Here is an 11,365-nt window from a genome sequence, read left to right as displayed (position 1 = left end):
CTCTCTCTCTCTCTCTCTCTCTCTCTCTCTCTCTCTCTCTCTCTCTCTCTCTCTCTCGCTCGCTCGCTCGCTCGCTCAATAAGTCTACTTCCTTTACTGTGCTATACAAATATTGCTTAAGATATTTCACAAAGTTGTATGGAAGATGAACTTAAGATGTTCCTTTTTTAATTAATAGATGTACACATGTCATAAGTAGCAAATACTGAGACCAACAAAATTTTGTGAGCACTCTCTTATAGCGATCAAATATGCATGTCATGGTCTGCATTTATGTTTTTTCTTCTCTTCAAATTTCTTTGTGATCCATATTTAGTAACACTATTGGAAAGATATCGAGTTATGTATGTTGCATTGTTTTTGCATCTTCTATCTGAGTGATAACTGGTAGCTTTGATGCTTATGTGGCATGTTTTTTACTTGCACTAAAAAATTGGGAATGTGAGTGGAATATTGGTTAGAGCTGTATCCGGCATTCAATCAGGAGGAGGATGGGTGGAGAATCCAAATCCCTCTCGAATTTTAAAGCATGTTATTAAGTGGATTATTTTGGCAAAGATCTTCATTAAAGAAGTAAGGGGTAATAAGTATGAAATCTTCAAACCTGATTGACTTGCTAATCCGATAACTTGTATCATCTGCCTATAGTTTAAAATTGTGTTTAATTTGTTCATGGTAATATGAGATAAAACGGAACAATAACTAAATTAAGTTTCAAATCGAACGTACTAGTTTTTATTATACATTACCTTAATAATATTTACCTGTTGTCAGATTCTACTGAAGGTAGTGGAGGATTGGATTATTTCTTTTGTTCTGTGTTGTGAATCTCTTGTAATAAGTGCACAACAAGAAGCTGTAAAATGTTGCTTCCTGGAATAGCTATTAAAAATAAAATCTTATTGCTGTTTGTGTTCTTAGTCAACTTCTTATAATACCTTTTACGCTCTTTATTTCTACCATCTTCTATTGCTAATCGTATACTGTCATACGTCTTGTGTATAATAATAGTCATTTTTTCATTTAGGCAATGAGGGGCGGGAATATGTTTTAAGGCGTATTCTTCGACGAGCTGTTCGATATGGAACTGATTTTTTAAAAGCAAAAGAAGGATTTTTCAGTGGGTAAGACAAATGATTTCTTCTTATCTTCCAGTCAATAAATGAGTCTTTATTGATTGTATCTACATCGATTGGTGTAATCTGCCGTATCTCCGAATACAACGTGTTTTGTTGTCTCATGGTTGATATATTTTGCTCTTGCTTGTTTAGATGGCTTTTGATAAGTAAGGGAAAGTATTTCCTGAATCAAAACACCAGCCATGAAGTAAGAAGGATTTGTCCAAAATTGTTTATGAAATTGTGAACAAGCTGCCAAACCATTATTTATGCTACACTTTTCTTGGTCCTTTATAGGTCTAGTGGTTTTTAATTCTTTTTCGCTTCAAACTAAAAAGTTTATAACCTGAAGTTAGATATTTGCACATACTAACATTTAACCTGAGATGTGAAGCATCTCCTTGTATGAGATGATTTGTATGATAATGTGGTGTGGCACATCAAAATTGGGGTTACGCCCCCCTAACTGGGGGCTGTCGAAAGTTGCAAATTTTAGGTTATTGTTAACTCAGGTGAATGGATCGGGTTGAAATCGCACTCTTCCCAACTAGGTCCTAGTCACCAAAGGCCATTTACTTTAAGACAGGGCTGTGTTGGGGTGGTTTTTGAATTCTCGACCTCTATTGAGGCTGGTTTACTGTTGGAGATATTAAGGTTTCGGAGGTTCAGGTTATGCGGTCAAATATATATATATATATATATATATATCATACTCCCTTTAAAAGCACGAGTTCGGGAAAATCTTTCTATGGTCAGTATTACCCTTAGCTTTTTTTATATATTACATTGTTATCCTAATCTATTCTAATTTTAATCATATCTTATCTAATTCCATGTGAACTATTTATAGGTCAACAATTTTAAAAAAAATTATTTTGAATATTTTACTTAAATCTTAATCTATCCAAATACTAATTATATCCTTATTAACTCCATATGAACTACCTATAGCTAAAAAATATAGAAAAATAAAATTAAGAAATTATACGTAGATAACATAATATAATACAGAAGTATTATTAAAAAACCCAAAAGTTTTAAAAATTGCATATAATAGCCTTAAAAGTTTAAAATTACACAAAACACCTTGACTTTTTAAAACTTAAAAACTAACATGATATCTAAAAATTTAAAACTTGTAATTAATACCCTCAACATTTAAAAAGTATAGAAACAACCTCAAAACTTTAAAGGTTAAATTACATTTATATACCCTATGTGTTTCTCTCTTGAAGCAGTTATATGCCCTAAGTTACAAAATATAGCAAAAAATATCCTGAGTTGGCAAAAATTTACAAGTTGGTACCTTTTATTAACCAGCTGTGAAAATATTCTCTGGAACATTCCCACGTGCTGGAACTATGACCAACTTGAATACTTCTTACCCTCATTGTATTACCTACCCACCCACCCACCCACCCCTACCCCCCACAAATTAGATTATTTTCATCATCATCTTCTTCTTTTCCACCCACCCACCCCTACCCCCCACAAATTAGATTATTTTCATCATCATCTTCTTCTTTTCGTGGCCTCCAACTTCTTCCTCCTCTTTAATATGGGTGACAGTAGAAAATAAGAGCTTTCACTATGTTGGGGGTTAATTCCTAAGGAGGGGCATTATTGTTCTTTCATGTATTTTTTAACATCGTTAGCTAAATTTAAACAGTTACCAATTCAGAGTATTTTTTGCTATGTTTTGTAATTTAGGGTATATAACTATCTCAAGAGCAAAACAATAGGGTATATAAATGCCATTTAGCCATGTTTAAATTATAAAAAAACATTCTAAAATTTAGAGATTTTAAAACTTAGAAACAACATAGATGGATTCCAGGGATTACCATTAGGCACATAGAAATTTAAAATTAGTAAAAAAATAACCTCAAAGTTACAAAATTTACAAAAACTCTCTCAAAAGTAAAAAATTATGAAAAATTCTAAAATTTTAAAACTTATAACAGGTACACATCAAATTTAGAAATTATCATCAGATTGCTAAATATTTAAAAAATTTAAAAAGCAATCTAAAATTTTAGTAATTATAAAAATACCCTTAAATTTTTAGAGTTACGAGAAATATTCTAACATTTAAAAACTTATCACCAATACATGAAACATAAAAATTATAAGCGCCCAAATTTAAATTTAAAATTTTCATAAAATACTATCAAAGTTTAAAAATTATAAAACACACCCTCAAAAGTTTAAATCACAAAAAGGATGAAATTTGACAAAGAAAAGAGGAAATGGTTGATATTATTACATTAAGATATAATATAGGTTAGCATTAATTGATTATAATGTATAAACATTTATCTCTAATGTTGATAATATTTATTTATAAAGTAAAAAAAATACAATGAGTTATGTATGGAGAAACTATCAGAAAGTTCAGAGATATCATTTAAAAGAACTAAGTTGTTTTCATTTCAAATGGAGAAGTGAAGGAAATAAACTCAAAATTCAGAAACATTCATGAATCACCTGAATTGACATTGATAAAAAGCATATCGAGTAAAGAAGCACTAACCGAGTTCTCCTTGAAGAACATATTGAACAATTATGTCCTAATTAAAAAAACATTATTCATGAAAAGTACAAGAAAAATTTGTAAGTACTTATAAATTTTCATACTTTATTCTAAAAATACTGAAGGAATCATAAACTTAATATAAAATTTCATATAAATAATCTTGCAATAGAAACTAAAGTGAAGTCATTGATCAACTACATTGCGAGATATAATAAACTAGATAAGGTGAGAATAATCACTATAATGGATAAAAAATATGCACATGATACTTAGTTACCATAGTGTAAGTAAAAAAAATAAAAGTGATATTTTTCTTTTCTCTAAATAGTGGCACGACTCTGCATGTATCCTTATTTAGGGATATGACTACCAACGAAAGATCAATTTTTAACAACACGATCAAAGATAAACATGTAATAGTACTGTCAGATTTTAAGTTCTTTAAATATGAAGGTAACATATTTTACAACTAAAATTCTTATTAAAGACCACTAAATATAAAATTCATCTTATACCTGCCTCAAATTTGTATGAAAGCTATGCATGTCATCGTAAATTTTGTTAATAATATATCAACTTATTGAAGAAATAAGAGATAGATAAGCAAACCAAGCAAACATCCATATGATAAAGAAAAAATATTACACTTTAAAGCTAATATGTAGGGCTCATTCAGAACAAACTGTTAAAACAAAAGCATCTCCATCAAGGCTCTTTATAAATACAACACAAATTTAAATTATTTAACATTTTTAAAAATAGCTTAATTTTTTGAGTAAAATTAGAAATCTTTAGAAGTGATTTTCATGAACTCTTTTAATTTTTTTATATGGTTATGTGGATGTTTTTATCATATAAAGGTATACTAGAGTTAGTATTAATATTTATTTTATGATTTTTTCTAAAGTCTATCAATGATTAGCAATAAAATTTATATTCTCTTTAGTTTCATTCTAGCCCACTTTTAATTAATCATCTTGTCTTATTGGCTTTAATTATTCATCTTTCTTTTATAACATTATTTTTTAAGTATTTTTCACTTTTACAACATTATATCTTCTTAAGTCAAGCTTGGTTTCATGCCGATCTAAATAACACGAAAATTCAAATTAGCTTTCGATTATAGTTATTTCTTGTCAATTCAATTATTACATGAAAATTTTAAATTTGGTATAGTCTATTCAAACAAACACTAAAAAAATAAATAATCATAATAGTAAAGTTTGAAAACATAAGTGAGAAAAATAATCAAAGTGGAACTGAGAAACAAATTTTAATAAATAAATAAGTCAAAAATACTTAATCATAATATTTAATCACGTGCATTACATGTGCATAAATCCTAGTGTGTGTATATATATATATATATATATATATATATATATATATATATAACTGGAAGTAACTAAATCTTAGTCAATTTCTACCCTTTCCTCTTTGATCTTTAGATATCAAATTTATTGGACCAATTCCAGTGTAAGATTAGATTATCTAAAATCGGATTGTAAATAGAACAACCATTGATGCAGCATGGTGCTTTTTGAAAAAAACATCAATAGTTCCAAGCAGTTAAAGAGCGTGGAAGCAGTTTGCTTCATTTTTGGCTGGTATTAGAGCAAAATGGTCTTTGTATCTCATTTAAGTCCAATTCCCATAAAAATGTTTCTGCGAATTGGGATAAAATTTCTACATTCTGTTTTGCTATTTTTCCTGTAGACAAATTTTGGATGCATGCTCTTTTACTTTCTCTGCACGGATTTAATCCTAGATTGATATGCTTGTTCCTTGAAACTTGGTTTCAGAATCTCTTTGCAAACATAACGATGAAAGCCTGCCACACAATATGTTGTAATCTTTATGATTTGTTTCTTGTATCTTCTACTGCTTGTAGGTTATTTTCCATACGTACCTTTTCAACCCAAACAAAAAGTTATTGAGAAAGTTGCTATGAAGCCAGTTTCGTTGTTCTGGATGTTTGTTGGATGTGTCTTTGGTTTCTGTAATGTTGAAATCATTGAGAATATAGTTACCATGTGCTAAACAGCCTAAACTAATAAGGTGGATGATATTTTCATCGAGGCAAATAAGTGCGGACAAGAATTAGATTAAGTTGTATAGAAACATTAATAAGATGATCAAAGTTCACATAACTATTTTATTGAAGGAAATTGTGAATTTGAATTAGGTGGCGACTGTACATCAAGTGAGAAAGAATGATCAAGGAATTCTTAGTGTGACGCAAGATATTAGTGTGATGCAAGATACTTGTGCCAACTAAAGCTGTCTTAGTCACCTATACTCTTGAATGTATTGAAAACCTATTGCAGCCAACAACATTGGCATTGTAAAACGTCATAGGGTAGTTCCATTGGCTTTAACCTGCCCATATGGGTGTTTGTGATTATATGGGCCATCCATCTGATTTTCCTAAATTTGGAACATTAATTTGATCATCAACTTCCTATTTTAAGCTCATACCATGTCTTTCATATCTGTAAGCTATTTCCATAACAAGTTATACTATCTAGCTTGGTAAGCTTTAAGAAAGTCACAAACTGTTGTTTTTTGAAAGGACGGGGATTTGAAAGGACGGGGATAGCAAAGATGATTCTAACAAGTAACAGTTTCCCCAAAAGGATGTAGTTAGCAAGTTACATGATTTGTGACCCCCATTTCCTTTCCCTATCACATCAATCTTCACACCCGGCTGTCCCCAACAGAAAAATGGGAGCTGTAATCTGTTGCTTGGAGACTGTTCAACATAAATGACTAGCAGGGCTATGCTTAGAATATTGAAAGGAAGTGATTGGCCACTTGGCCTCTCACTGGAAGCTGTTGGGGCCATTCATATGAAGATCGGACCATGTATGCCCATAACTGAAAAATAAAAATATTATCTAGTGATGAATAGATATATTGCATTCTCATACTTCCTTCGTAATAATACATTTAGTTCCTGGTGCAAAGGCTATTATGTTCTGAATGAAGAAGGAGCACAAGATGCATGTATTCCCTATGATCAAATGGTATCCAAGCGGTTCAAAGTGTTTCGTGATCGATGATTGATACGACTATGAAATGTAGGTTATTTGTCCAGATTTTCTGATCAAAGCATTTGAGTATGTATAAAATGCATTGTACAAGTAGACAACAATCCTTACAAGTGAGACAGTATTACAACAATAACATCCAGGAACTGTCAGCTAATAACAAAAACTAAGATATTAGAAATGGGCCTTAGCAAGGATAAATGGATGCATTAGATTGTAGAAACGGATATTACATAATATAGAAGACTGCATAATTGATGCAACAAGAGGAGATTATTTTTTTCTTCAACCAGAATGACATGTTATTGAAGCTGGCTGGTTTAGCTACAATATATGTCACATGAATTAACAAATCTTATACAAGTAGAAGTGCTCAAAATGATAAGACTACAGCTGATGCAGTTGACTGTAGGTAAGTCATATGAGTTTAAAAAGTTAGATTTAGTAGAACAGATGAACGTGAAAGATGTGACTTTAATGCTTTGAGAAGAGAAGAGAAGAGATATGAGAGGCTAGTCGAAATGCATGGATCCAGGACAAGTTTTATTTTTGACTTCGGCTCAGCCATTTGTCAGGTGGGCATATGATTTTCTTTGATATAATGGTAACTAGATTGTTGAAGTGTAATAATGTTACGGGCAACAATATTCTGCAGCTTACCTATGAAGTTGTCTGATTAATCTAGAAACTAGCTGTAGAAATAATAATTTTTTACATGTTAGAAAGTATGAAATTGAGAAACATGTGCATATTGTAAACACAGATGTAGACAACATGATTTTCATTTGGAGTTGTTGGTTGCATTGAATAGTAGATGGATAGGCAAGATCAGTTAATGGACTTTAGAAAAGTTGTACGCAGATGTTTGACATGTACCCTGCATTTCGGTGAGTGCACTGGCGAGGAGAGAGATAAGAGTTGAGCTTCTATTCAAGAGTTAGATTAGTGTTTCTTTGTTATGAGACAGTTGCAGCTGAAATGTCTTTCAATGCAGCTAAATACGGAAAATATTTCATGCAAGATGCCAAGGTCGAGTATATTTTTTTTTCAAACTAATAATTTCTTTTATTCGTTTACGTGGTACCTTTTCTGTTTGATAGAGTCCGAGGCTGATTTTTTTCAAAATTGATGACTAATAGCCTAATAGGATATGTTCACTGGGGTGTAGAATGTGGAACCATTTTTTTCCTTCCCTGTCTTTTCATCTGTGATTCTGTATGTTTGTAATTTTGGACATGTTCAATGGTTATATATGTTTTATCTTTTATTATTGATGCAGGCTGCAGCAATTTATCAAACTGTTTCTTCTGTACTATATGGTTGATATCTTTATAATCTCTACTTATGTGATTATCAGAATGTTAAGACTTTGGAATTGTTTATCTTTATTCTTGTAAGTAGAAGATGTAGGCATCTTCGAGATAGTTGTTTGCATATGATTATTAGGAGAGATAATCGATATGCAGGATGTAACCATTCCATAATGTTGGAGCATCTCTTTTTTGTTCTTCCTAATCTTTCCTCATTGCTCTGTACCTCTTGCTTTTACCCTTCATTTGCCATTCCAAGTGTCAAATCATAAATATTCACTTCACCAGCATTTGTTTATTTATTATGTTCATTTATCTTGATTATAAATTGCAATAACTAGTCTTGTAGGCATTGTTGTGAAAGTGATGGGGGATACTTTTCCAGAGCTGAAGCAACACGAGGCAAAGATAAAAGACATCATTGCAGAAGAGGAGGCGAGTTTTGAGAGAACATTAGACAGGGTAAAGTTGATTGCATTTTCTTCCTAGTTATTTTTTGCTTTTATGAAAATGTTTAACGGAAAAGTAGTTAATTTGTTTTTTTAAAAATATTTCCTACTGTGGTAGTTTAAGGAATGTCATCATAGTAATCTTTTGTCGGGATCATTACTTATAAGATTGTAAATTAGCTGTTGGGATTGAGAATTTATTTTATGTTCCTCCAGCCTTTAAACCTTCAGTACCACATGCCATTGAGTCTTTGAGATGCCTACATGATTAACCTACTGATGTACATGGTTAACTTCTATATCCTATTGACTTGAGCAAATCATGTTCTGCAATAATTATATGAATGCATGCACCACTGATATTAACCTGTTAAATTTGTATGCATATGCCAAGGAGAGGAGGTAAAAGAAAGTAAGAGTCAATGCAAGTTAGGATAGAGTGAATCTGATTTAGCCTAGGTGGAAGGATAGAAATGGAAGAGGAAAACATGGAACAACTACTGGGAGCTGCAAGGCCTCAGCCTTATTAGACAAAATAAATTCTTGTTTTATTGACAATTCTCTTTTAGTTAACTGGATTTAGAATTTGAGCATTAAACTGACCAAGTATCACCAACTATTTTTGCTCATCATTGTACTGAAGTGGGCTGCATAGACATTTTTTATGTAGCATGACACACTTGAGTGGCCTGGACCTCCTTAGGCACCCCAAAGCAGCCTGAGAACCGGTCCGGCCTGGGCGGTTACTGAACCGGATACCTAGACTGATTTTTAAAACAATGTCATTTATGAGATCATCAAACATGAAGGCTATAGGTGCTATAGCTGCTCTCAGGAAGTGTAGGAGCTTGCAGGGAAGAAGTGAAATATCTGCCATCAACAAAGGTCTAGTTGATAGGCCATATGTATAGTAGAAGTTGCACGTTGGGCTTCTTTATGTGATCTATTATGCAAGATGTAAAGGTTCAAAAGCAAGCGCTGTGAGCTTGCACATTTTACTTTGAATCCATTGTTTGGTTCTCCTTATAGGATTCCGATATGCCACAAGTGTATTGTTATTTGCATCTCATACATTGGGTGGGTGCATGCGCGCGTGTTGAGTGGAGTCTGCCTTTCCCCCCCTTTCTTAACCAAGTTTATGTCAAGCATTTTTTTTCCTTCTTAAGCCAATGTTTTAATAGCGGTTTGTGTACCTGCCTTGACATTCATTCATACAAAACTTGGGCTGTCCCAAAAATAGTTTAGGCTCCTCCTATCAAGTGTTGTGGTGCCTAAAAGTTAGCGAACCTTCCTAGATGGCTCGATTCGCTTAAATATCACCCACATATGCCACCTATTAGGGGGGTGGATAGGGTTTATTGGATTAACCCCTTTAAGCAGGTCAGACCTGATTAAACTACTGTAAATCCGTAGTTGCTATGACTTGAACGCCTGAATCTCTGCATTCTTCTTTACCTTTACACAGTTTCCTCATCACTCAACCCTTCTCCTTAATTTAGGGATGCCACCTTTTTGGTGGCTGGACCAGATTAATTAGTTCTAGCCATCAAAGCATATTGGACCCGATTAAACTATGGCAAATCCTTAGTTAAGGCCTCACAAATCTCTCCACCTCTCCTTTGCCTTTATGTGCACTACTCCTTAGCCTGTGTGTCAACTGCTAAACCCACCTTTAGATTCAATTCTGTCTCTGGTATCTCATTGCGTTCATATGCTGCCAGTTCTGGTCATGGTAACTTGGACCTTCTTCTCATGTTGCTGGTGTTTGCAACTTTTTCTCTCTTTTCCCTCCCATCTCATCTGCAACTTCTTAGACTTCTCTTCCTTTTTTCCTATTCCAACTTCTTCTATCCTTCTGTTCTCTTGCAGTACTGCTATGTCTTTTCCTTTTCTCATCTCATATTGTTTTTGGGACAACATTTTGTGGTAACTGCAGACTAAAGAGTTTGCCTTGTTGGCTAACAGGTATATTGCGTATCAAAGTGAATGTGGTGGCAAATGAATAATGGTGGTCATAGGTGGAATTTAAGTGGACATTGGATACTTTGAGCACATTATAATTTCTATTTTTATTTTCATATGCTTACCTCTTTTATTATGCATCTCAACTGTATTCATTTTAGCTTATTTACCTTCCCACTATCTGCTCATTGCTTGTTTGTTGCTACTATTCACATTTCTAGTACACTACTTCTGAACCTTGAATTTGTTTGGCATGCACCCGGTTGCAAGTTAGACCTCTTTACCATCCATCCATCCATTTATTTATTTATTATCTAGTTCTATACTCGTCTATGGTATATTACCTTTTTGTCACGCACAGGTGCAGGTTATGTTTACAAATAATTCATTATGATCTGGATATTAGAATTTGAGTGATTTGTCATATTGTTAGAAAATTGATAAAATTAGTAACAGGGATCAAGATTATGTTGGCATTATTTTGCAATGCTTGGAAGATGCTCGCTAGCGATAAATTCACACTTTATTGCAATTTATTATTGTCATGAGGTTCTATATCTCTGCACAGAAGTTACTATTGTTTTGTACTCACAGGGAAGGGAGAAATTTAGGAAGGCCGCTCAGGATGTCAAAGGAAATATACTGAATGGACAGGCGAGTTTCTGCTTATTGCTGCCATTTTTGTTTTTTTAAGCAGAATTGCATTTGAGATTTTGATTTCCCGTTAATGCTATGTGGAATAGTCAGGCCTGAATGGACTCTTGCATGACTGTTTATTGTGGTGGTCAAAATATCATTGCTTGGTAGATGCCATCTATTTTTGTTCAATCAAGATGGGGTGACTCTTGGTTTCTTTTGTTACTGAATTTGTGCTGCTTATAGTCTGGTGCTACATTCATACGTGATTGTTTGTGAACTTTCTAATTAATTTTGTGTCCAT

General features: G+C 32.9%; 1 protein-coding gene across 1 annotated transcript in view; it reads left to right on the top strand.

Moving 5' to 3' along the window:
* Positions 1-11,365, top strand: part of LOC109837409 (alanine--tRNA ligase) — a 27,992-nt gene that overhangs the window by 8,667 nt on the left and 7,960 nt on the right. Inside the window, exons 6-8 of the mRNA XM_020405644.1 lie at positions 1,028-1,124; positions 8,356-8,476; positions 11,020-11,079. Of these exons, the coding sequence (XP_020261233.1) occupies positions 1,028-1,124; positions 8,356-8,476; positions 11,020-11,079 (278 nt within the window). The remainder of the gene's footprint in view (positions 1-1,027; positions 1,125-8,355; positions 8,477-11,019; positions 11,080-11,365) is intronic.

The sequence above is a fragment of the Asparagus officinalis genome, chromosome 4, assembly GCF_001876935.1.
Source record: "Asparagus officinalis chromosome 4, Aspof.V1, whole genome shotgun sequence".
Taxonomy (NCBI): domain Eukaryota; kingdom Viridiplantae; phylum Streptophyta; class Magnoliopsida; order Asparagales; family Asparagaceae; genus Asparagus; species Asparagus officinalis.
This window is presented reverse-complemented; position numbering and strand designations above follow the sequence as displayed.